This window comes from Dichotomopilus funicola (assembly GCF_033296635.1).
Source record: "Dichotomopilus funicola strain CBS 141.50 unplaced genomic scaffold C8A04scaffold_4, whole genome shotgun sequence".
Classification (NCBI taxonomy): Eukaryota; Fungi; Ascomycota; class Sordariomycetes; order Sordariales; family Chaetomiaceae; genus Dichotomopilus; species Dichotomopilus funicola.
The window spans coordinates 380,322-405,535 of NW_026944025.1; the positions used below are offsets into that span (position 1 = coordinate 380,322).

The window sequence follows — 25,214 nt, forward strand, 5'->3', positions numbered from 1 at the left end:
ACCTATTCTGGCTTTTACACGCCATACATTAGGCACTATACCATCATAGCACACGGAGCATAAGGGGCTAAGGCGCATGGGGGTTAGTTAGTTAGAGCATGGACATTTGTTTTTGTTTGAGTAGGTAGCATGGCATTGGCGTTGGCTTTGACGCTTTTCGCTTTTCGCTTGTCTAGTGTAGGGAAATACGATCAGGACATCATAAAATACTTGGCGGGCGTCACTTTCACTTGGGAATATATTGTGAGAGAGACAAAACCTGCGCAAGGTGGGTGGGTATCATGGATTGTGGTCGTCTATGCTCTACATGCTAGTGCGATCTAACCAAACAAACACCAAGAGGGACAAAACCACATCTTGTCCTGTCCTCCAAAAAAGAACCAGAAACGTTCAACACCCCAACGCAATCATCCTACACAGCCGACCTCTCCACACCACCCCGCACTCCCTCATCCCCACTCCCGCTCTCCTTCCCGCCATCCTCATCATCATGACTCTCATTGTTGACAAACAAGAACGAGATGAACACCACACCCGCCCCGACCCAGTACAGCCAGCTCGAGTACTGCGAGTACTGGAACATCTCGCCGATCAACGACAGCGGGATGGTCAGGGACAGGCCGACGGTGACGACCAAGGGGGTGGTGAGTAGCATGGCGTAGGCCCAGAGGATGTCGCTGAAGAAGGAGGAGGCGGAGTTGATCTGGAGGATGTGTTACTAAATTAGGGTGCTCTTCTTCTTGCTATATTTTAAAAAAGAAAACAAGAGTGGACTTACCATGATAATCATCCAGACCCTCCCAGAGGGCGGCAGCTCAAACGGCTCGATGCCGGTATAATGCAGCAAGAAAAACCCCGGCCACAGAAACAGCACGTTGAACAAGCCAACCAGGCCAAAGAACAACGGCATGTTGACCCTATCCTCATTCCCCACCCTGCTCTTCATAACCGTAACGTACACCCCATAAATAATGGCGCTAAAAAACGCCATGGCGTCCCCAATCGCAATCTGCGCCGTCGTCTTATGCGGGAAACTGCCCCGGTTATCATCATTCGCCCCGGACAAATCCACCGAGGAAATAAGCACAACCCCAACCAGCGACGCCAGCACGCCCACAAGCTTGCGCATGGTGAACCCCTCAATGCGCGTCAGCGCGCAAAAGATAAGCGTCCAGATACTGCTGGTCGACGTCAGGATCGTCACGCTCCCCACGCTGGTGTACTCCAGGCACGCCGACGCGAAGTAGTTGGCTGCGAACCACAGCATCGAGAACTCGAGGCTTAGCCGTGCCGTCTCGCCTAGGCTGAGGTTGTCTTCTTTGCTGCTCGCCGGGAGCAGGTCCAGCGCTTCCAGGCTGCCTTCGTCGTCGACTAGTAGGCGTTCTGCTGCTCCGTCGTGGTCGTGGTCGTGGTCGTTGTCGTCGTCGTCGTCACTGTGCCCGTCCCGCGGCCGCGTTGGGTGTGGTTTCCGCCCTTTCCATGCCTCTAATAGGGCGGCCATTGCCGCGTTGATACCGTGCTGCGCGATGTAGCGTATCGAGAGCGGGATGAGGGAGATTGTGAGGCACGCCGTGTTGACGTAGACCACGAAGAAGGGGTTGCTGAATGTCCCGTCGGAGAAGATATCCTAGCATTACCCAATGTCCATTAGTACCTCTCGTCTGACCTGCTTATCAAGACCCCAAGGAATGCAAAACATAGTCAACACCCGGAGGAAAACACTCACACTCGCCAAAAAATTCGACAAAGTCCACAAAAACACCACAATCAACAGCAAAGCAATCCCCAGCGTGCGGCGCGCCAGACCCCCCAGCCCAAGCTTCTCCCGTATACTCCCCGCCCCCTTCCCACCACCACCCGTCGTCGTCGTCGCCCTCGACCCAGTCGTCATAGCCACAGACGGTGCCCGAGATGGTGGGCGCCCAAAATCGGATATCGCTACACCTGTCCCCGCTGCGACGGATTGCGACCTGCGCCTGGAAGAAGAGGATGTGGTGTGGTTGTTGATGTGATGTGTGTGTGCGTCGTGCTGGCCGGGGAGGTCGGCGTCTTTGTGGTCTGGCGCAATGTCCCCCGGGAGCAGTGGCTCAGAGGGCGCCATGGTGATGTTTGTTTTCTTTGTGTTTGGTCTGCTCGATTCCGAATTGTGAGATACCGAAATAGCCCGACTATTATCTCCCAAGTAGCCACATGAGAGGACTGCGGGATTCAACCCCACGGGGGAATGAAAGGCGACGATGGGTCGGTTGACGAAGATGGAACAAAGAGGTGCCGCATCGGGCGCACTACTTTGCAACTTGAATTCAAGGGCGTGTTGTGTCTTCGAAGGAGGGGCTAGCAAAGCATGGAACAACCAACCATCTAGGGTACGGTATTGTCCAAACAATCGACTGGTGCGAAACCGAACAGAAAAAGCAAAGACAGAAACAACAAAACCCAAACAGTAAAAAGCCAAAGGATGGCAAAGTAGGGCAGAGAAAGTGACCGCCCCAGACCGCCGTATCAACCTGGATCACGGTGGTGTCAAAAGATGAGTCGGTCGGCGAGTCGGAGTGAACTTCAGAGAAAGTCGATGTTTCCGATGCGCCCGGTACACTCCATGCACGCGACCCAAGGGGCTAAGAGATGCAGTGGGCGTTGTTGCCAAGACCGAGCCCCGAAGCCCGCCCGAGCCGCCCAAAACCAACCCCTGACCGCTGCCACTCAGGTCGTGCAGACCAACCAGAAATGGCGCGAATTCGTGATGCGGGGTTAGGGTTGCAGCAGACCGCTTATTGATCGCGTGAGTTGTCGATGTGAGTGTTTGAGGAAGGGGAACTAAAGATGAGTTGAATAGGGCTCAGTGAAAGTTATGAGGAAATGGAAACAATAATGGAAAAGCAACGTTAAAGGGAAGACGCGGCATGACGACCCCCCGCGCGGCCGAGTTAGGCGAGATGTCCAGGCTTCCAGGTTCACAGTAACCTTCCTCTTTGGCTCCTATCACACTCCGGGCCGCTGACAAACATTCGGATCAAACACCAAGTCAAGCGAGCAACAACAATCTGATTACCCTCATATACACCCCCAATGCACCCCTACGGCATCCTGAATAAGACGGCCCACTCGGGACTCCAAACGACTACCCGACTTTCCCTTCCCCAGTTCGAGCCCAAACACGCCAGACAACCAAGCATGATATCATACAAGCATAAAACCTAAGTGAAATCCCAATCAATCAATCCATTTGCTTCCTCTACCCTCTAGCATGCGCACCCATCTCGGTCGTTCTCGATGTGAATGTTGATGGGGTCCTGGAAATCGCCACTGAACTCCTCTGACTCTTCTTGGAGGAGTGCGTTCCTCGCGATCACTGTGGGCGGTCAGCGGCAGTTCTCTTGCGGTCATATACTATAACAAATACATACCCTCAAACGCCTGCTCCACGTTAATAGCCTCCTTCGCACTCGTCTCAAAATAGGGGATGCCTCCTTTAGACTGGCAAAAGGTCATGGCCCGCTTTGTCGAGATCTGTCAAGACGTCAGCCAAACATTCCACCTTCTTGACCGACCCAAACGGTGAAACTTACCACCCGCTTGCTCTCCTCCACATCAATCTTGTTGCCCAGCACCACAAACGGAAAATTGTCCGGATCCCGTGGCGATGCCTGGATCAGAAACTCATCTCGCCAGCTGTCGAGCGCATCAAAGCTCTTGGAGTTATTGACATCATACACCAACACGCAGCAATCCGCCCCCCGGTAGAATGCCACACCGAGCGACTGGAACCGTTCTTGGCCTGCTGTATCCCAGAGCTGAGACCCAAAATCTGTATTAGCGGTCGTTCTCCCAACAATGTCTGCAGAGAGAGGGTCCCCCAAGGCTCAGTCGGGCGTGCGCACCTGCATTGTCACCTGGCGGTCATCCACCAGCACCTCCCGCGTCAAGAAATCAGCCCCGATCGTGGCCTTGTAGCTGGCGCTGAACTTCTTGTTGACCTATGGTCCCATGATATGTTAGAAATCGGCTCTCTCTCTGTGCGTCCATGTATGTATGTGTCGGATAGCGGCTTGGGACAAAGGGTGTCGGGAGCGTACATATTGGTTCATCAGACTTGTCTTGCCGACACCGCTGTCGCCCAAGATAATGACCTGCAATCCACAGCGCATCAGCAATGTTGCACGCAAAGGTTTTTGTCTGTACTGGCCAAGTCCAACCTTCAAAAGGACCTTCTTCCGGGAAGCCATGACGCTGCTGTTTGTATCGGTCGACGTCGCGGGGAAGGAGAAGAGCAAGGACGACCGGCGCTTCGAGTGGGTGCAGGGCGCTTGAAATCAGATTAAAACAGCCTCTAGTGTAGTTCGTGACTGGCCGAGGTAAAGCGCAAGGAACTCGATTGTTCGTTGTTGATTTAATGTGAAAGGTGCAAGCAAACAACGGAGAACGGGGAGTTATCGCACCGAGGCTGGGAACGATAACAAATGGACGGGGCTGTTATGGGGTTCCAGGTTGTTGGGGAATCAGAGCTGCACTGCACTTCACAAATGAGTGGCGGGTGTTGGAGCGACCAAGTGACTGCTGGCACAACACCCGGCAGAGTCACTGACGGCTCGCTGCAAGGCCGTGGCAGGCAGGCACCTGACAAAAGGGCCAGGGCCAATCACCGCCTTTGCGTGATGTTGGTCCGCTGATGAAACCAAGCCACTTTAGGCTTGGTCTGCCTTGACAACCCGCCCCACACCCGCATCGGCTTCGGCTTCCTGCAGACCATCATCGACCGCTTGTCGCGACCTCTGCCTGCAGCAACAAAAAAATTCATTCCGGTATACACAATCGTCACTCGAACTGAGCCGCCGAGCCCTAACTTCAGGGAGAAGAAACCGGGATGGAATTGCGACAGACTAGCTGCGACACCGGTTGTGACGAGGTGTGAGCGCAGCTAAAGGAAGGGGGGAGAAAGAGACAAAGAAAAGAAGGAAGATTGTGTTAAAGAGCAACTCGAGTTCCGGTCCAGGATTGGGTACGTGGAGGAAACCAGGACAAATTGGAACCAACCAAGGCAATGGCCAGCGAGCAGCTCCTCGACAAGATCCACACGCTCAGCGACCTCGAACTAGCCGCCCTCCTCTGCCTCATCGCCCGCGAGCATTGCTTGATCAGTACCGAGCCTGATAGCATTGACGAACTCGCCGAGGAGCTGCGTCTGGTCGCCGCCCGGACCTTCAACCTCACCTCCACCATCGTCAGTTGCCGCGCCCACACCACTCTTGACGAGTTCGCCAACGGCCTGTTCGTCCAGCCCAACCCCCAACCTCCGCCATCACCAGGAAATGCTCGCTCTGTGTCCCCGTACCATTCGCGCCATGAGCAGCAGTCGCAACTTTCGCCCGTCGGCGCTGCGGGTCATCATGGATCGTATTTTCCGGTAACTCCATCTCCACGTCTCGGCGGGACGAGAAGCCCGGTGTTGCCGTCCGTCGGAAGAAGCCATTCCCAGATTCCGCAAGCTCGGATTGCGAATGTGATCCTAGCCAAGGATCTGGACCGTGCTCCCCGGGCAGTCCAGATCCAAGCCCTCGAGCTACTCCGGACACGACGCATCTTCACCCGGACCAGCGTCCAGACTGCCCCGAAACAGTTCCTCTTTATCGCTCTCGTCGGCGCAAGCAGCGGTGGCCAAGCACGGGTCACCCCCCATCTAAACGATTTCTTCTACATCAGCCACTGGCACGACCCAGACGACCACGGCTTCCCCTATCTCGACGAGGAACTCGACCGCCAGAACGGCAGAGAAGACGACGACGACGACAATACCGACGCCGTCTCAACAACATCAAGCAACAGCGTAATCCGGATCAGCCGCCACCCCTCCCCCAGCCCAGCCCTCGGCCTCAGCAGTCCCCGCAGTGTCACCAGCAGCAGCACACACAACCAGAACCACCACCACCCCAACAACAAACCCGACCAAACATCCCCCCCTACAACCCCCCTCCTAACCGAACCCGAACTCGCCCACCTCTCCCACCTCGCCCACACCACCATCCACACCACCATCTCCATAACCCGCTACCAATCCAACTTCATCTCCTTCCTCCGCAGCCACCGCGCCGTCGCCCTCCCCGGTTCCGTCTCACCCGCCGCCTCGCGGCATCTCGCCGACTTATCCCGCTCCCTGGCCTGTCTACACGGACTCGACTACGTCACGCCCTCGATTGTGGGGTTGGCGGCGCGGAAGGTGTATGCGCATCGGCTGGAACTGGTGAGGGATCCGATAAGGGAGAGGAGCGTGCAGTGGGGCAGTGAGGTCGGTGCTGTTGCGGCGTTGTTGGGGGGCGACGGTGAGGTGGGAGAGGGGGGGATGATTGGGCCGGAGGAGGTGTTGGAGGAGGTGCTGGGGATGGTGAAGGTGCCTTTGTAGGGATTCAAAGAGCGGACGTTCAAATAGTTTGGTGTTGGGTAGTTAAGATGAATAAACGGGGAAAAGTAATTAGAGGTATAAACAATGCACCAGCAGATAGTTACGACGGGTTACGATGAAGCATTAGATCAAAACGGAATATAGATAAAACAAACACGGGACAACCCCTTTTCAAGGAGCACAGGGCCGCCCTTAGCACAGCACATTCAACACAGTCCACCAAGGCACAGTTCACAAGCTTCCAAAGTCGTCTCAATATCCAGTTTCTCGATTAAACCAGGGCCGCGACGTCGGCTACCTGCCGCGCCTCCCTTCGTATATCACATGATTTAGGCAATCCACCCACCCCACCGAAACATTAGACTCCCTTTATTTGGTATGTATCATATCATAACGCCGAGTCGAGTCGAATCCACCACCCACCCAACTCATCCATCAAGCCAGTTCAGTTCAGTCCAGTCATAATCAAGTACGCCCAGTACAATGATCCGTATGTATCGTATCATACGTCAGCCAGCCAGCCAGCCAGCTCCAGCTCTAGCTAGAGGCAAGCCTGCCCGTTGTTTTTTTGTCGTCGTTGTCATACCGCTAGCAAGAGTTCATCATGTACCTGTTCTTCTTCTTCTTCTTTCTCTTCTTCCTCTGGGTCTTCTTCTAGCTCTATTTTCTTCTCACTTTGCTCTTCGCTGCCGAGTCTGGCCTCGACTTTTTCCTAATGCGTCTCGGTAATCCGGCATTCCCAGCCTGAGCCCTTGGACAGCAGCGGCAGGCTAGAGTAGTCAAGGTTAGTCAGTGTCATCTAAAGGGGGTTCGCATATAATTGAGGTAACAGAAGGAAACGTACCTAGCACCCAAACACCACCCAAGCTCCTTATCCTTAATCTTCTTCGCAATCCGCACCTCCCGATCCAGCGGCATCTCATACCCGGTATGCGTCAGCGCCAGCATAAAGTTCAGATCCAAGCAGTGCTCAGGCCGATCGCGCAGCTCCTCCAACGCACCGGGCACGCTGGCAAACACATCCCAGCGGCGCTCGCCACCGCACACGGCGCGGGCGAGATCGGACAGCTCGCGCAGGGTGAAGGAGTCGGGCATGCCTAGCGGGGTGGTGCGGTCGGCAAAGTACGAGAGGAAGTACATGTCCTCGCGGGCGAAGGTTTTGGCGATGGAGGGCTGGTGCACGCCGTTGAAGGAGCAGGGGGCGAGCTTGCATTCGGCTTCCTTTTTGAGGATGCGCTCGGCGAGGCGGCGGCATTGGGCCGGGGCTGGGGTGGAGGGGGCGGTCATGTTGAGGTCGATGGTGGCGCCGAGAGGGTGCTTGTCGTCGAGCTTGACGGTGATGGTCTTGGACATGCCGACGGCGAAGCAAGGGTTGATGATGGGCTGTTTGGTCCAGGTGGTGTCGGCCTTGTTTTGTTCGTGGATGTCGTTGACGAGGGTGCTGTGGATGGCTTCGCGCGCCGACATCAGGCCGTAGCCCAGGTGGGAGTGCTGGTAAAGGTCGAAGTGCTGGCCGCCGAAGCTGAGCTCGTACTTGTGATCACCGTCGGCCAGCTTGTCCGGCATGCCGCCCGAGGTGAGGCCCTCGAAGCTGGGCTGGAAGACGATTTGGGTCGAGCCGCCGCCGAGGTCGAAAACCGCCGCCGTCTCGCTATGATCTGGGCCGCCAATCTTGCCGAGGAGGTAGTTGACCGTGACCCAGGCGTAGACGCCCTCGTCCGAGCCGTCCATGATGGCCACGCCATTCTCTTCCTTGGAGACGATGGGGAACGGGTACTTGGTGTGCAGACGGTTCCGGACGGACTCGAGGATCTTGCCGCTACGCTCGGGGCCGATCAAGCGCAGACCGGCCGTCGCCTTCACGGCGATCGGGCTGCAGCCCTTGAGGGCATCGGGAATGACCTTGAGGGCAGCGTCGAGGAGCGGGTCAAGGCTCTTGGCGGCGGCCTCGGGGTCGTCCTTATACGCGCTCAGTCCGCTGCTCTTGCCGTCAATTTTTTCGGTCTCCTTGAACAGAATCTCGCCCTCGAGCTCGGGGGCAGCGCCGCAGTTGTTGAACTTGTAGACGTGGATGCGCGAGCCCGTGCTGCCGGCGTCCACCATGGACACATATTGTACAATTGGCTTGCCCCCGGAGGACTTGGTGCATCGGTCGGTGCCGTAGGACGAATCGGACGGCGTCTGGCCTTGGGACGACGGTTTGCCTGATGAGGTTGGTTGGTTGGTTAGCAACGATCCGCTAGGAGCCACAAGCCACGGTTCCCAGATCTGTCGCCCAACAAGCATACATACCTCCACGATAGATATCCACGCCCGAAGGCGAGAAGACGTAAAAGAGACAGAACACGGCAAAGATGATAGCGCCAGTCTTAATGTAGCGCGACCGCTGCGACTGCGAAACCCAGGCAGACTGCATTTTCATGATGAAGCTCTGCTCGCGCGGGTTCTCGTATCGATCGGGTTTCTCGTGCGGATCAAAGGCGATGTGTTTTGTCGGCAGCGATACCGACGTGCGTCGCATAGGTGCGGGACGAAGCCGGGGATCCCTCGAAAGGGAAGAAGGCAAAATGTTCTTTTCGAAGTTTGACAAGGTCGGATCGAAAAAGTGGCTACCAGACCAGGTACCGCCAGGTGGCGATTCGAGAATCGGTTGGAAAAAAAAAGGGACGTTAAATGAGAGACATGAAGGATGTCGTAGGCAAATGCAGCAAGCAAATGCAAAGGAAGAAGACGCGGAACACAATCTATCTCTCGTAGTCCTCGCAAAGAAACGGCTTGTCGAGAAATAGCACGAGGGAGAAGAAATGGCTTGCACTTGGATAGGGGCTGACTTTCCAAGAATTGGCCTTTTGCAGCAACTGGATCCCAAGAATCGATGGCTTTGGCTCGGGTGGGTCTCGATTCTCGAGCAATGCAACGGCCTTGCAAGGAATGACGCTGCAATCGACAGGAGACCCCTGCCGTTAGTCCAGGGATGCAATGCCAAGGCAATTTACAGCGTCCCGCAGCTGCCACACATCCCCCCACATCCACACTCGGTAGGTTGCATCCATCAAACAACCATCCAGCATTGAACAAGACATTGACGAGCAGCAGCAGAATACCTTCGATCAACATACACGTGTAGTCTCTACGGAACATTCTGCTAATCGTAACTATTTCCTCTTCTTTTACCGCTTTTAGTTTCATCGGATAGAAAGTCGTGGGACATACGTATCAATCTCCGAGTTTCCCTGTGCAGCTCGAGGACCGCCGAATCGTCTCAAACAACTCGACGGAAGAAACCTGAAAAAGATAACGACTCCCAATTTGGCCAAGTGACACCCGACAGTTACGGCCAGTAGACTTGTATAACCGCGTAGTACACTCCAACGCAACGCACACTCGCCCCATTCGTCAAGCACCCGCACTAGAGACCCCCTCGCCACGGTAGCACCAGCATTCATCATGGTGACCGAGGCGACCGAGGCCTTTCCACGATTCAGGGAACTACCCCCCGAACTACGGATCATGATCTGGGAGCAAGCGATAACCAGTCCCACCGTCTGGAGCATTCAGCTGGATCCTCTGCCCCTCGACGGCCCGCCGAACCCCAATCCCCCGTGTCTCGGGAGCAAATTCATCGGTCCGGTACCCTACCGCGTTGGGTTGTCCTGTCAAGAAGCCTGGGACATACTGGAGAAGTGGTGTATACCAATCATGGGCTAGATCGGCCATGGTGCCAACACAGATCGACTGCTTGCCTGGATCTGCCCGGCGACGACGGTGGTGTTTCTCGGCGCATGCTCCCCCGCGATTGACCGGCTGAGAAATTTCCACGCGGAAGACGCCGCAAAGTTCCTGCATGTCGCGTTAGACTGGTATTTTCCAGCTTTTAACGACCTTACGAGTCTCTTCGACGTATGCGCCGAGTTGGCCCCTACATGCAAGGCGCTGGAGACGCTCATTGTCGGACGGGTGGACGCCAGCTCGGCTACCACTCAAGAGCCACTCCCACCCAGCATGGCGGCGCTCTACGCCCGCCTGTCGCAGGATCCGGGACCAATCACGGACATCGAAAAGATACAAGACGACGACTATCGGGAGGCCCTCCTGCGGTTGTTCCCCGTTCCGTCCCCGAAATTGCACGTCGTGGGGTACCGCGGCCCTGGTTCGCCTTCAGGGTCCCTGCTGCGGCCGACGGAACTATGGGGTTGCGTAGTCCGGACGAAAGCTTAAGAGGGCCAGCTGCCCTCGAGGCTACCCGCGACGAAGACGAAAAGGCATGTCAGCAACCGCCAGCCTGGTGTTGGAGATGACCTGTGTGTAAGATTACACACCTCCAAGGTCAATGTATTGTATTGTACTGTAACATACTTAGGATACCCCGCCAAGACCCCTGACGGATCAGTCGGTTGGGTTCTCCAGCCTTCCAGAAGCGGCAACTCGACGTCTCAGCCTCTCTTCGTCACCTCCTGCTGCCTTTCGTCTGCTCGGATACTACCAGCCGCTGCCGCTCTTTTTTACGTCTAGGCTGGATTAGCAACTCGAATCCGAACCTTCTCTCAATAATCCTGGAATCGATTTGTTTTTTGTTTCCCGTCACTTTTAGTTGCATTCTTAAGTTGGGTTCACAGTTTCGCCGTTTTACCGTTTCATCTGTTTTGCTATTGCGAAGTACAACACCCACACCATGGACGTACACCTCCTCGTTTACGATCTTTCTCAGGGTCTCGCCCGGCAAATGTCCCAGGGCCTGTTGGGATTCCAGCTCGACGCCATCTACCACACATCGATCCAACTCAACGGGCGCGAGTACGTGTACGACGGGAATGTGGTGGCTATCCAGCCGGGGTCGTCGCATCTTGGGCAGCCGTTGGAGAAGTTGCATTTGGGGAGGACGGAGTGTGAGTTTTTGTGTCTCCTCGAATATTGATTAATGCCGAGACCTCACTGACACTCCTATCTCCAGTGCCTATGGATGTGATTGAGGAGTATTTGGACTCGTTGCGTGAGATTTACACCGTCGAGGTAAGCCTTTCGTTCAGCCTATCAAGATTCAACAAAAACTAACAAACCAGGCATACGATCTGTGGAAACACAATTGCAACAACTTTTCCAATGACTTTGCCACCTTTCTCCTCGGAAAGGGCATCCCCAGTCATATCACTAACATGCCTCAGGCCGTACTGTAAGTTCCGCCCTGAGCTCTAGACTTCTTGGTGGATGCTAATAATCCCTAGAGACTCACCTTTCGGGCGGATGATAATGCCCGCGTTGGCACAGCAAATCAACGTCAACAAAAGCCGCGGCGGAATCCTCGGGATCGAGCAGCAGACGCCGGGCAGCTCGGTCAAGCCTACGTCGCAGCTACATCATCCACTGGGAAAGGTCCAAGTCGTTGACAGCCTAACACAACTCGATGCACTATTGTCAAGATATGATCGATCCTGTGCCGTCGTCTTCTTTACCTCGGCCACCTGCCCTCCTTGCAAGACGCTTTACCCCCTTTACGACGAACTCGCTGCCGAGGTTGGGGGCAAAGGGGTGTTGATCAAGGTCGACAGTTCACGCGCGTTTGGAGTGGGAAACAAATACTCGATCTCAGCTACACCCACGTTCATTACCTTTCTGAAGGGCCAGCAGGAGAACCGATGGAGCGGTGCCGACCCAGGCGCTCTGCGAGGCAACATTCAGCTCCTGGTCCAAATGGCATGGCCGCCACACCCGCACCAGAGTCTCAACCTCCCCAGTTTTTCCAACCCCAACGCGGAGTTCGTGACCTTTACCAAGATCCCACCACTCCCCAAATTGCTCGCCAAGATGGGCCCGCTCGCGGATCACCCCATAGTACAGAGCGTCAAGACCTTCCTCGAGACCCGGGCCTCCTCCGGGCCAGCCGAGGCAACACTGCCCGATCTTGCGGCGTTTGCCGCGTTCGTCCGGTCTACTCTAACCGCCCTCCCGACCGACGTTCTTTTCACCATTGTCGACCTCCTCCGCTGTGCGCTTATTGACCCCCGTGTTAGCGGGTTCCTAGCAGAGGAGCAACACCAAACCACAATCACCGCCATCCTCATGCACGTTACCACCACCTTGCCACCGACGACCTGCCCCTACGCTCTGCGGCTAGTTACCCTGCAGATGGCGTGCAACCTGTTTACCTCCCCGTTATATCCGCCACAGCTGCTTTCCTCTTCGTCCCCCGAGAGCGCTGCTAGCGTCCGCTCCCGCCTCACCCAGTTGATATCCTCCAGTTTCCTCGACGTCACCCACACCAACACGCGCGTAGCAGCCGCCAGTCTGCTGTACAACCTCGCGCTAGCCAACAACCGAGTCCGTCTAGGCCTCACCACACCAGATCCCGCTCTAACAGGAGGAGACGGCTTACCGGAGGAAGACCAAGTTGAACTCGCGGCATCGGTGCTGGAGGCGATTGCGCAGGAGGAGCAGTCGGTTGAGGCGTTGGAAGGGATGTTGCGGGCGCTGGGGTGGCTGGTGTATTGTGCGCCGGTGGAAGGGGAGTTGGTGGATTTATTGAGGGTGTTGGATGCTGGGGGGACGGTGTTGGGGAAGGGGGGAGAGAAGGGAGTGGGTAGGGGGATGGGGTTGGTGAAAGAGGTCGGGGAGGTGCTGTTGGGGAGGGGATTGGAGGGGTGAGTGCCGAAGCGGATTAAATGATGGTTTTGAGGGAGTGGTTATGGTGTTTTGTTCTCTTATGTCTTTTGCTTGCTTTTCTTTTCTGTGTCTTTTTTTCGCTTTTTTGCCGGCTAAGATATCCTTAGAAGAAATGCATTGGTTCACTTCCATCTTCTCGCTATCCGCCCAGTCTCGATTCTTCCTTCTCGTGTGCTATCAACCGATAATGTGGGACAGTGATCGATTCAGCAGCCGCCAGCACATCACGCCAGGGGCAGCGGTGAACAGCCCCACTTTCCACCAGTCCGCCAGCGCTGCTGGCGCCAAGACTCCGCTGCCCCTCCAAACAACCCCTGCAACACCGCAGTGCAGCGCAGCGACTTGCATCGCTCACCCCGGCAACTGCAAGCCCCCCTAGTTCATTGTAAACAATCGCGACGAGGGACGAAGGGACAAAAAGTCACCACCCAACCACATCTCCGCAAACCGCAACCGCTGCCAGCTGGCGATCCACATTGCTGCGTGCGAACCCCGACAAACAGAGAAAGGTCGAACCAATAACTTGCTAGTCGAAAAACACCCCCCGGACGGACTTGTCTTTCCAGCTGGAAGAAAACAAAAGTAAATAAATGTACAGCAACCTCGAACAGCGCTTCCGAGACGTCGTCACCGACATCAACGAGACACTAATCGGTATCGCACCGCATCCGCGCCTCATGCCGAATTCTGCTGGACACCAGTACAGCCCTGCTGCTGGGCATTTGTCGCCTGGCTCAGCAGCTGGCCACTATCATCAACAATCACAGAGAGCGGTACGGTCGTATGCGAGTACGCCGTCGTTGAGGTCGAGGGATGGGACGGTACCGCCGCATGCGAGGGCGGATCCGGGAGGGAATGTGAGGGTTGTCGTAAGGGTGAGGGCGTTTTTGCCGAGGGGTATGTTGTTTTCTTGTAGTTTCTACTTATGTTCTGGGTGTGGAGGTAAAATGAAATAGTTACTGACGGGCTGCGCCAACAGAGATTCAACGACACGCAGAATGCCTCATCCGCATGGACCCCGTCTCGCAGCAGACCACACTACTCGTCCCCAACAGCCACGACCCGGCCAACGCCAAGGCGCGCGCGCGCAAGGCAACGGAGGAAAAGAACTTCACCTTCGACAACAGCTTCTGGAGCCACGACCTGACAGACGAGCACTACGCCGAGCAGGAGGACGTCTACGACAGTTTGGGCGAAGAGTTCCTCGACCACAACTTCGAGGGCTACCACACATGCATCTTCGCCTACGGCCAGACCGGTTCCGGCAAATCATACACCATGATGGGCACCCCGGACCAACCGGGCCTGATCCCACGCACCTGCGAGGACCTATTCGAGCGCATCGCAGCCGCCCAGGACGAAACCCCCAACACCAGCTACAACGTGCGGGTGTCGTACTTTGAAGTCTACAACGAACACGTCCGCGACTTGCTCGTCCCTGTCATCCCCAACCAACCACCCTACTACCTCAAAATCCGCGAATCCCCCACCGAAGGACCCTACGTCAAAGACCTCACCGAAGTCCCCGTGCGCAGCCTGCACGAGATCCTGCGGTACATGCGCGTCGGCGACAACAACCGCACGACGGCCAGCACCAAGATGAACGACACCTCCTCCCGCAGCCACGCCGTGTTCACCATCATGCTGAAGCAGATCCACCACGACCTCGAGACCGACGAGACCACCGAGCGGTCCAGCCGTATCCGCTTGGTCGATCTCGCTGGGTCCGAACGCGCCAAGTCGACCGAGGCTACGGGTCAGCGTCTGCGTGAGGGTAGTAATATCAATAAGTCGCTGACTACGCTGGGGAGGGTGATTGCGGCGTTGGCGGATCCTAAGCAGCAGCGTCCGCGGGGTGGTGCTGGCAATACTAATGGATCCGGATCCGGATCCAAAAAGGATGCTGCAGCAGCAGTCGTCCCCTACCGCGACAGCATCCTCACCTGGCTGCTCAAAGACTCCCTCGGCGGCAACTCCAAAACGGCCATGATCGCCTGCATCGCCCCGGCCGACTACGAAGAAACCCTCTCCACGCTCCGCTACGCCGACCAAGCCAAACGCATCCGCACCCGCGCCGTCGTCAACCAAATCGACTCTGTCACCGCCGCCGAGCGCGACGCGCAAATCGCCTCCATGGAAGCCGAGATCCGCGCTTTGCAGCTGGTGGTCGGTGATTCCCGCCGGCGGGAACGGGACGATGCGCGCGAGGCGGAGGAGAGGCTGGAGGAGTACCAGGCGAGAGTGCGCGGGTTGCAGCAGGCGATGGAGCAGAGGTCGTTGGTGGCGGAGGGGAAGATTAGGTCGTTGCAGACGGAGAATGAGGCGTTGAGGTTGCATTTGAAGTTGGCGTTGGAGAGTCTGAGGAATCCCATTCCTGAGGTGGCTGTGCCGGGGCCTTTTACCGATGACGGCCTGGATCCCGACACCCTTGAAGAGGGTGATCATGACGGCGAAAAGAAGAGGAGGACCACGAACGGCGTGTCAGATGACGACGGCTACGCCTCAGCCACTGGGCCTGACCATGACAACGAAATAGAAAGTATCCCCGACTCCGAACCCGCCGGCTACGAAAAACACGCCGATGACATGCACGAGCACATGAGTGGGCTGCTGCGGGATCTGGGGCTGTTCAGGCGCAAAATTGGGGATGATAAGACACGGTTTGTTGTTGCTGGGGAGGACGGGGAGGAAGACGAGAATGGTGTTACTGGGGGTGGGTTTGGGTTTGGACGGTTTGGACGGGGTAGTGGGGGTGGTTTAGGGGGGGAGGAAGGCGAGGGGCTGGTGTTGCCGGCGTTGGGGGGGTTGGAGTTTAGTCCGAGACGGTGGGAGAGGAGTGGGAATATTATTTAGTTACGGCGGGAATACTAAAGGCTGGGGATATGCGTGGGTGGATGGGGATATGCGTTAGGGGAAACATGGGTGTATGGGGATAAGGATGGGGATGAGGACGGGGATGAGGACGTCGTGATGACGACTCATATGTTTTATCTCCTTTTGGGGTTGTGTCGGTTTGTGTGTCTGTGTTACGGGGGTCTTATTCGATTTTTTCTTTCTTTTTTTTGCGCGGAGTTGTGGTAACGTATGGGTTATTATTGTGTATTGTAAACATGATGGATGAATGGAGGGGTGGATGGGAATGATATTTGTAGGCAGTGATAAGCAAACAAGCAAACAAGCAAGCAGCAATTGTTTTTAACGGCTGTGTGGGATGATGGGTTTTGTATACTGTATGCTATTTCTCCGTTCGCCGGCTTGGTTTTCATGTTTGCTTGGGGTTTACCATTCTGGAGAAGGAGAGCTGGACATGACTGTCCATGGTGAGATAAGCCACGCACGCAGATGGTGCGGATACGAACGGAGCGATGCAGTATGTAGTACTAGTGAAAGCTTGTTCGTTTCGATGTTTCAGTGTGACAGACGAGCAAGCAAGTGTGGGCTAATGTGTACGTATCTGTAACATAACGGTCAATATTGTAGATAGGTATGTACGTTGTCAGTCACGCCAGTGTGACCAGGTGTGATCAGCTTAATCGATGTTTACAAAGATGTTAATAATACCACTCACGGGAAATGCCAGTCATAAATGATCAGGATGATGGGTAGGATGAGTGCAGTTTATCACAGAGAAAGGAACGAAAGGTGCGTAAATCAAGGAGTTGCTGTAACTAGGCAGGGTATTTCCCCCAAACTAAACTATCCCATCCCAAATCAAATAAACCCGATCAAGCCAAACCAAATGAACCGATTAAACTAAAAAGCAAGGAAAACAATGCAAATGCAGAACAGGTCCAGTGTGCCCTGTTGACCTTGACCCTGCCCGTGTCCATGTTACCCGATTGAATCCGCCTGCCATTTCAGACGCCGTAACCGTATTACGCCGTGCTTCGCCAACTCCCATCTCATCTGTTCTGATGGGGAGAAAAAGAAAACGCCAGGAAAACGCCAGAGAAAAATGAAATAACAAAAGAAAAGAGACAGAGAAAAAGGAAAAAGGACCGTCTAGCCCGTCTTCTCAAAACGCCTGTCTGCACAAGTCTGTGCTGTGCTGTGCCTGCTTGTGTCTGATGACCGTAACCATGACCGTAACCATGACTGTTCCATGGCAAAGGAAACAACCACCCTCCTGTATGCAGTCCCGATGTAATGCGATGCAATGCAATGCAATGCAAGACCCGATATGAACGCCGGCCGATGCTCAGAATGATGTAACGACAAAAGAGACCACCCATCCTCGGATTCAACAAATGAAATGGAAAAGGAACGAGCGAAGATTTACGCAACCTCCTCAATCAACACCCGTTTCCTCGACCCAAGATCGGCGGCCTTCGCATCTCGCTGGACGACCCTGATTTTAGTCCGGCGCCTCTCAGGCGCAGGGGATGACGATGAGGTGGACGAAGCGGAAGAATCGGGACCCTCGCTAGGGTCGCGCGACGAGGATGGCATTACGGGGTGCTTGAGGACGATGATGCGGTCTGGGGACATCGAGCGGGAGCCGTCGGGGCTGCGGCTGCGGACGCGGATGCGGCTGATGGGCACGGGGCTGCTGCGAGTGCTGCTGTTGCTGCTGTTGCTGCTGGAGCTGGTGTTGGGCCGCTCGTCAGTTGCCATGGTAATGCACTTGTCGCTGGCCTCGACGACAGTAGGGGTGCTCTTCTGAGTGTTGAGCTTGGACAAGGCCTCGAACGGGTCGTTGGTGCCGGCATCCGGGTTCGGGCGGCTAACGAGCTTGCGGCGCTTCATGTCAAAGTGGCGGATCTTAGGGGTCGGGTGGTGGTAATGGAGGCGGATCTTGTTGGGCGGGCCGTCGGCAGCGGAGTTTGAGCTGCCATCGTCGCTGTCCTCGTCATCGCGCTCCGAGTTCTTGCGCTTCTTGAGGTTGGCGCGCAGGCTGGCGGTGGTGGACGTCGAGGCGTCCGTCTCGTCGCCGCTGTCGTCCTCGCTGCTGTTGCTACTTTGCTGGGCAAAGCCGAAAGGCTTGACAGCCAAGTCGCCGGGGAGAACGATCGGCCGCTGCTGACGACGGCGTTGGCCCTGGCCCTGGACCAGGCCGGCGAACAGGTTCATCTCGACGTGCTGCTGGGAGGCGGCCTGGTCGTCGTCGAGCTCGAAGCGGACCGCGGACGGGTTGTTGGCCAGGGCGGTCTCGGTCTCGAGGTTAGCGCGCGCTAGCTGGCCGAGGAACTCGGGCAGTGTGCCCATGAGGCCAGAGCCGCGGAGCATTGAGGCGTCGACCCGCATGTTGGGCTTAGTAGCGGGCGCGGTACGACGGTTGGGCAGCTCGATGATCCGGTCTAGGTCGGCGTCTGAGGCGAGCGTGGGCTCGGCGAACTCTGGGAATGCCTCCGAGTTCATGGCGTGCCGCTCAATGCGGCGGAGCTCTCGTGGGCTGGCGCCCTCGGGCTCGGGCGAAGACGGCGGGGACATGACCTGAGGGGTCAGTCTGAGGTGTGCTGTAAATCATGTCAGTGATCACACTGTTCCGAGTAAATCCAATATTAAAAATCACAAGGTTCGTACGCTCAATGCCCAAGTTGAAGAGGTTGGGGAATGTCCTCAGGAGAGCAGTAGGCCGCTTGGCCGCGTAAGGGTACCCTTTGAAGTACCGGTCTGCCCAGAGTCTGGCCTTGGTTGTCAGCGTGGACATGGGCACGCTGCCGTCGGCATTGTTGAAGTATTCGAGGGCGATGTCCACGCCCAGCCGGAGCAGAGCCAAGTCCCCGCGTTTCGAGCGAGGGGGGTTCTGCGGTTGCGGCTTGAAGGGCATCGCCGCGGGGAGGAGCCCCCTGTCCTTGACCACGATCCTGATCTGGGGAGTCATGGCGAGAGCAGAGGGGGGAAGAAGAAGGCGAAGTGGTAGAGTAGAGGGTTTGGATTTGGGTGGAGGAGAGAGAGAGGGAAAAGTGAGAGTGTTCGACAAAATTGTCGAGCAAAATTGGAATTTCACTGAGGCAGAAACGAGTTGACACTGCTTGCTAAAGAGACGAAGCAGGAGTTCATGGACAAAGTGTGGTAGGAGAGATGAAGGTACGGCGCGAAGAGATAGGAAATAAGGAAACGAGGCCAAGGTCAGGGCATACCTGTGAGTGGTGGAGGGGCTATTGTCCACGTGGGGACAATAAGGTTTCGAGGATTGAATAGTGCAGGCTGAGATGTGAGGTAGATTGTTGTTGTGGTGCCCAATGCCAGCTGGCAGGTGATCTGGAAGCCGGGGTGCGTGCGAGATGGGAGTGACGGGAAGGTTGCAAGCGGTTTTTCAAGGCGAGGCGAGGCGGAGAGCGACGTGGTGCTGTTGCGTCAACGTGCGTGGCCTATGGTGCTGCAAAAAAGATGAGGGGGCGCCGAGATAGTGGCTTTGGCTTTCTGCAACTGATAGAATCAATCAAACGTACGTGGCCTGACGAAAAGATGCGGAGCGGAAACGTCGAGATGAAATTGAAGACTCAAGATTGAAGTCGAAATTACAAAATGGGAGGCTGCTCGCTCAGTACCTCCTGCAGTGAGGTGGACCCGCTCTGTGTGCTGCTGCTGTAACTGCAGCTCACCTAGGACCCAGTAACTCGGTGCTTCACCACTGCTCCAAATGCCTGCTGTAGGCCCAGCACCCGGCCAACTTCAGATGAGCCCGAAAAACGACAAAGAACCCCACTACTCTCGTCCAGCCAAAACGGTCGGTCAGGTGTGCCTTGATTATGTCTTGGCCTCTTGCGACGAGACGTTCGCTTTCCCAGATTTTCTGGGCCACATTCCGCCGGTCGGCCACCTTTTGCTGCCCTTCCAAGGCCGTTGTTGATTCAGTGCCGGGCGTCAAGGTGGTCGGTGTGACCAGCCCAACCCACCGAGGTCAGAGAGGGGCAGCGGCCCTGAATAAGACCCGTGGACCCCCCAATTTGCAGTGAGCGGCCCCACCTGGTCGTTGTCGGTCAAGCCCTGCACCTGCCCTGAAGGAGCGCAAGTGCCAAGACCCCACTTGCATTGTACCTTTTTTTAGGTGGTCCCCGCCAGTCACCTTGAGGTTTTGAAGTGGGGGGACAGAACTTCTCTGTCTTTCACCGCAGAACAGTCATCGATAGGTTGCGTGAGCGGAGGACTTGCCCTAGCCGGCCGGGAGGTCTTCTAGCCTGTCGGATTCGATGACACGAATGGAGGGCCACATTAGACACACTAGGACGCCCAAAGAAAAACAAAGCCCAACAATGCGAGTCATCCAAGCCACGCCAACAAAGACCGACACGAAACGGCGATGGAACCCTGGGAAGGAGGGCCAAGGCAGCCCGACCGCCGGGCCGGGGCCGACTGGACGGAGCAGGCACCTGACCTTGTTTCTCAGGCACCCTACCTTGCCTACCTTATCTGGAGGACTGACCGACTCGCTGGACAGGCTTGACAGACGGACGCAACTGATGTGACGTTGCCCCGCGCGGGCAGCATGTGGGCATTGCTGGCAGGCCGTTGTCATACGCCCTGGACAACCTTGGAGAGATACTCACAACCGTGATAAGCGAACCTCTGGCGGGCGGCTGGACCACGTCGCAGCAGGGGGAAAAGGACATGGATATAGGGAGTAAAACTGTCAACCTTCAATTCCGAGTTCCCATCCCCAGGCGAGAACGCCCAAGCAGTTAATAGCGCCAAGAAGAGGCCCCAAGACACCCCACCATCCGCCGTAGGTACCGAGACTGAGTGTAGTTACACATGCTCCAACAGACACAAACCCCTTTTGTGTGCGCGCGTATCAGGGCGGCTGCGACACTTGAGAGCGATCTGCCGCGCGATCCGTCGATGCGCCCGGCACGCACGTTGCAGCTCTCCCGTTGGCGGCTCTTTGGCATCGAACGGAAGAAAATCCGTACAATGCACAATGCACAGTAGTGTAGGGATACTGGCAGATGGAGTGCCGCCAGGTGCCGGGCGGCCGAACCCGCTTGGCGACTCGCCCCACCCGTTTCTCAGCTGCCGCAGCCCGGCCCCCAGCTTGAAACAGCCCAACAGCCCCACCATCTCCGTTTCAGCTTCTGGGCCTGCAGAGACGGGAACAAACCGCTGCAATTCCACTGGCCAGCGGGGCGTCAACTCGAGTGTCTCAGGGAGTGCCCATGGATTCTATCCCCGTCTTTCATCACCTCACTCCTCCATGTTAGGACAGGCCAGCGCGGTTGGTTGTGCATTTGTCTCTCCCAGCTCCAGCCCTCCCATCTGTCGTAAACCGGAAGATTCACTCTCGTATTGCCGCCCGTCTCTTCTCTTCTGTTTTCTGTATGACGACGAGTGACCACTCCAGGTGACCTCCAAAGCCCCCACGCATCTCACGCATCTGGGCAGCCACGGCACCACACAACCGGCCCCGCCTGAGGTCGTCCCGCTGCTTCTCACCTGACGGCCGACGTTCCATCGCAGCGTCACAACCCCCCTGGACAGGCCAAAACGCCAACCTCGAGTGTTCTGTGTTTATCCTGCTATCCATTCTTTTCTTCCGCCTTACCAAGCCAACTCACACGCACACGTACAGTACAGTACGCATCCACAATCGCCGTGGACTTACTGTATAGACCCGTGGGCATCTCGCTAAATTCCCATTTCCCTCGCTTGCCTTGGAGCCTCGGAGCCTCGGAGCTAAGGTTGGAGCTTGGATCCATTGTTTGGGGGCGTTCGGTCTTGCGGCGCTCCGTCATCGTCCCATCTTTCCCCGTCCGGCTCTTTGTTACGACTGGCTGGGTTGAAACAAACCAAAGACAAGCCCGGCCGATTCCTCACCTGCTACAGCCTTGCGGGCCATTCTTACCCACCAACCCATTCTGCGCTCTCTTTCTCTCTCTCCCCACCTCTCTCTCTCTTTTGCCCTCTCTCTGAAGCCGCCAGCGCGCCCGGCCGCTGACGCCAACAGCCTGACGTTGGCCGTGTGATACCTCCCCATCCGAGACTCTCTTTCCGAATCCCGACGTCCCGCACCTCGCCGCAGACGCCCTCTCGCGTACCTGCGTCCCGGTAGATATCCCCCGCCTCCGACCTGCGTTTGCGTTACCTTCCCCCCTTCGCCGCCTTTCACCCCCCGCCCCTGCGCCTCTCCCACACGCCTGTCCCTTCCCCCCTTTCCCCCGGAAGAGCCAAGAAGGTGCCGCAGCCGCTCACGCGCCCTCTCGCCCACGAAAACGTCCCGTACATACACCGTACACCACCACCACACCACACCACCAACATGGAACGTCCCACGGCGCCTCCTCTCGCCACACGCGGCCTGTCAGGGCTATCACAGTCGTCGGACCCCAACTCCCCCCTCAGCTCCATCTCCTCCCCAGCCGAGCAACGCAGCGATGCCAAACAAAACCTCTTCCGCTCCATGCGGGCGCTACCCACGCAGCACGTCTGGGCTGTATGGTTCGACCGCCAGCCCGCCCAGGGCCAACCGCAACAGCAACAGCAGCAACAGCAACAGCAACAAGGAGGAGCAGCAGCAGGGGGCGGTGGTGAATACCAGGCGCAGCTGGAACAACTCGGGGAGGAGATCGAGAGCGTACAGGACTTTTGGCGGTACCAGAACAACACCCCCGTAGACCGCATCAAGATGCGTGAGAGCATCTACCTGTTCAAGCGGGGGTTCCGCCCCATCTGGGAGGACCGCCGTAATGTTCTGGGCGGCAGCTGGACCTTCCGCGTGCCGAAGAGCAGTGGGCCCGAGGTCTGGAAACATGTCCAGCTGATGGCTATTGGTGAGCAATTGCAGGGCGCAATTGTCGGTAAAGGTATGTTGCATTCATTTCCTTTTACCCTCCATCCCTTACTATCCTGTACCGTATTCCCTAGCTTTGTCCAAATCGTCCTAAACACTAAACTAACCCAAAACCCCCTGTTTACAGAAGACACCCTCTGCGGCGTTGGCCTCTCCGTCCGATTCAACGCCCACCTCATCTCCATCTGGCACCGCGACGCCTCCTCCAAAGCCTCCGTCGACAACCTCCTGCAGTGTGTGCTCGACACTTTGCCGCCGAATCTCCGCCCTAAGTCGGATAACTACTTCTACAAGCGCCACGCCGAGCACGCCGGGTTTAATCCCCCGCCGGAGCTGCAGGCTGTGATTAACTCGCAGCGGGCGCGCGAGGCTGCTGCTGCCGCGAAGGCGGAAGCTGAGGGTAAGGCTCAGCAGGAAGCTGCTGCTTCTGCTGAGGAGGGAAGCGAGGCTACGGAGGGGCAATGACTGAATGATTGAATGGGATATGAGTGAGAGTAACCCAGAGGCCGGGAATGAGGAATGAGCAAATGATTGTTCTGCACCACAGACATGTACGGACGGACGGACGGCTGAATGTTGTCAAGGTCTGAGAGATAAGTGATTCGCATATATAGCGTCGCTGCGTAGCGTCATGTTAGCCGTGTGGCCGTGGTGGATAGATTGAAGCGTATCGTCTGTCCACCCGCTCTGTGGGGAAAAAGCTATGAATAAACAGCTGTCCTGTTCTCTCCCATTTTGCTGTCCCGTTCTGTTCCCTGTTGCTACCTCCTTTGAAATCGCGCAGCTACTATTCCCCGAATACACCGACTAAGGGTGTGATGTGCATCATCCATTGGTTCCCATCAAGGAGCATCTCTCAGTGCTCCATCCGCGAAGGGATCTCCCCGCGGTATCGGCGTGCTGCTCAGTTTGTGTTGCCAGAGCATACCAGCCAGCATTCCACTGGCGCGTGAAACGGCGCTGCTCAGCACGTTGCAAGTGAGCTCCTGGACACCTTACTTCGTACCCTCCCGGAGCCTGAGCACGTACGGCCAACCCAGCATATATAATCTCACCATCCCGTTCCCTTCTCTTACCCCATACCAACCCCAATGTCACCGCCAAACCCCCGCCCGCCGCATCACCTCATCAAACTCCGCCTTCCTAACCCCCCTCCCAACCCCCGCCCCACCATTCGCCTCCAGAATCATATCCCTTAACAACTCCTCCGTCACCACCAGTTCCCCATCCTTCCCCCCCTTCCCCATCTTCCCCCCAAACCCAGCATTTCCGCCCCCTCTTGCAGTATTCCCACTCCCACCCGCATCTTCCGCCCGACTCTTTTCGTCCAGCCGCAATAACGCCGCTACCCTCCTCAAATCCGCTATCGTTATCACCACCTCCTCTCCTTCCCCATCCCCATCCTCTTCAAACCCACCACCACCCGTATAATCATCCTCCTCCTCCTCATCTACATCATGACCTCCCATCCCCCGCCGTCGTTGCTCACGCCTGTTCTGCCTCCCAACCTCAGTAAACAACTGATACGCCTCATCCACCTCCCTCCGATGTTCCTCTTCGTATTCCGCCTCACCCTGGTGGTGCCGACGGGTGTGGATCTGTAGCGCACAGATGCCGACAAAGGCGGGATAGGTCGCGAAACCTTCGTCGTCGGGGTCGAGGGCGGTGGTGAAGGTTGAGAGTTGTGCGGGGGAGGAGGGGGGGAGGTTGAGGGCTCTTTTTCTCATATATAACGTTAGAATTATTCGAGGGATGGTTTGGTTGAATGAATGAGGGGAGAGGGGTTGGTTGGTGGGTTGGTTCGGCAGGGGACACAAGGGAGGAGGAACTCACATCAGAGCGCGCCGGACATCGCCAATGGGCATGATCCCCTCCTTTTCGCCAGCCATGGGCTCAGCAAACAGCGAAAAGGCCTCGCGGATCTCAGACTCCTCTTCCGCCGTGATCTTGTGTTCTTTCGCGAGTTTGGACGGGCGCGCGCCGGATTTGGACGGGGCCGCCGCCGCGGTGGAGGAGGATGCTGGGGGTCGGCGGCGGGGTGGCTGTTGGGAAACATGTTAGTACAGTATGTCCGAGGTTAAATTTAAACGGGAACTGACCATTTTGCTGGGTTTTGTCCGAAATAATGGCTTGATAGAGATGTCTTTGCGATGCGATGCTCTGGGGAAGTGGAGAGAGGGTGGATCGGGCCGGGCCAAGGTGGGGCCGGTCGCCAAGTGAGCGCCTACTCACGTGATCGCAGTATGCATCAAAGAAAATATCCATCCCAAATCTGAGAAATTTCCTCTCTTCCAACACAAAATTCCTGGGAACATTTCCTCACCCAGAGCTGTAAAACACAACCGAGCAACACTCGCGAAACGGGCTGCTACATCTCATTTCTCAACTCTGCTTTACCACACACGAGTAAATCAGTTTTCAAGAGACACG

At 56.5% G+C, this 25,214-nt stretch overlaps 9 protein-coding genes across 9 annotated transcripts; 4 read left to right on the forward strand and 5 right to left on the reverse strand.

Moving 5' to 3' along the window:
- Nucleotides 1–412: 412 nt before the first annotated feature.
- On the reverse strand, nucleotides 413–2,101 carry C8A04DRAFT_24954 (uncharacterized protein; the record flags this gene model as incomplete). The annotated part of the gene is made up of 3 exons (XM_062779368.1): nucleotides 413–703; nucleotides 779–1,627; nucleotides 1,727–2,101. The coding sequence occupies 3 exons, from the start codon at nucleotides 2,099–2,101 to the stop codon at nucleotides 413–415; spliced, it is 1,515 nt and encodes a 504-aa protein (XP_062640529.1).
- Nucleotides 2,102–3,242: 1,141 nt separating this feature from the next.
- C8A04DRAFT_24955 (small GTPase superfamily) lies at nucleotides 3,243–4,226 on the reverse strand (the record flags this gene model as incomplete). Its single annotated transcript, XM_062779369.1, has 6 exons — nucleotides 3,243–3,352; nucleotides 3,408–3,510; nucleotides 3,570–3,794; nucleotides 3,882–3,977; nucleotides 4,077–4,130; nucleotides 4,197–4,226. 6 exons carry the CDS (start codon nucleotides 4,224–4,226, stop codon nucleotides 3,243–3,245), a joined length of 618 nt encoding a protein of 205 aa, XP_062640530.1.
- Nucleotides 4,227–5,041: 815 nt separating this feature from the next.
- On the forward strand, nucleotides 5,042–6,397 carry C8A04DRAFT_24956 (uncharacterized protein; the record flags this gene model as incomplete). The annotated part of the gene is made up of 1 exon (XM_062779370.1): nucleotides 5,042–6,397. One exon carries the CDS (start codon nucleotides 5,042–5,044, stop codon nucleotides 6,395–6,397), a length of 1,356 nt encoding a protein of 451 aa, XP_062640531.1.
- A 712-nt stretch (nucleotides 6,398–7,109) lies between these two features.
- C8A04DRAFT_24957 (nucleoside phosphatase family-domain-containing protein) lies at nucleotides 7,110–8,918 on the reverse strand (the record flags this gene model as incomplete). Its single annotated transcript, XM_062779371.1, has 3 exons — nucleotides 7,110–7,167; nucleotides 7,242–8,601; nucleotides 8,690–8,918. The coding sequence occupies 3 exons, from the start codon at nucleotides 8,916–8,918 to the stop codon at nucleotides 7,110–7,112; spliced, it is 1,647 nt and encodes a 548-aa protein (XP_062640532.1).
- A 926-nt stretch (nucleotides 8,919–9,844) lies between these two features.
- Nucleotides 9,845–10,615, forward strand: C8A04DRAFT_24958 (uncharacterized protein; the record flags this gene model as incomplete). Its single annotated transcript, XM_062779372.1, has 2 exons — nucleotides 9,845–10,027; nucleotides 10,106–10,615. The coding sequence occupies 2 exons, from the start codon at nucleotides 9,845–9,847 to the stop codon at nucleotides 10,613–10,615; spliced, it is 693 nt and encodes a 230-aa protein (XP_062640533.1).
- A 454-nt stretch (nucleotides 10,616–11,069) lies between these two features.
- C8A04DRAFT_9170 (uncharacterized protein) lies at nucleotides 11,070–15,907 on the forward strand (the record flags this gene model as incomplete). Its single annotated transcript, XM_062785382.1, has 7 exons — nucleotides 11,070–11,283; nucleotides 11,349–11,407; nucleotides 11,458–11,567; nucleotides 11,620–13,011; nucleotides 13,653–13,778; nucleotides 13,824–13,951; nucleotides 14,034–15,907. 7 exons carry the CDS (start codon nucleotides 11,070–11,072, stop codon nucleotides 15,905–15,907), a joined length of 3,903 nt encoding a protein of 1,300 aa, XP_062640534.1.
- Nucleotides 15,908–17,329: 1,422 nt separating this feature from the next.
- C8A04DRAFT_9175 (uncharacterized protein) lies at nucleotides 17,330–18,878 on the reverse strand (the record flags this gene model as incomplete). Its single annotated transcript, XM_062785385.1, has 2 exons — nucleotides 17,330–18,510; nucleotides 18,578–18,878. The coding sequence occupies 2 exons, from the start codon at nucleotides 18,876–18,878 to the stop codon at nucleotides 17,330–17,332; spliced, it is 1,482 nt and encodes a 493-aa protein (XP_062640535.1).
- Nucleotides 18,879–22,253: 3,375 nt separating this feature from the next.
- On the forward strand, nucleotides 22,254–23,249 carry C8A04DRAFT_34371 (translation initiation factor eIF 4e-like domain-containing protein; the record flags this gene model as incomplete). The annotated part of the gene is made up of 2 exons (XM_062782807.1): nucleotides 22,254–22,797; nucleotides 22,912–23,249. The coding sequence occupies 2 exons, from the start codon at nucleotides 22,254–22,256 to the stop codon at nucleotides 23,247–23,249; spliced, it is 882 nt and encodes a 293-aa protein (XP_062640536.1).
- Nucleotides 23,250–23,878: 629 nt separating this feature from the next.
- C8A04DRAFT_24963 (uncharacterized protein) lies at nucleotides 23,879–24,886 on the reverse strand (the record flags this gene model as incomplete). Its single annotated transcript, XM_062779373.1, has 3 exons — nucleotides 23,879–24,500; nucleotides 24,618–24,826; nucleotides 24,884–24,886. 3 exons carry the CDS (start codon nucleotides 24,884–24,886, stop codon nucleotides 23,879–23,881), a joined length of 834 nt encoding a protein of 277 aa, XP_062640537.1.
- Between the last annotated feature and the right edge of the window lie 328 nt (nucleotides 24,887–25,214).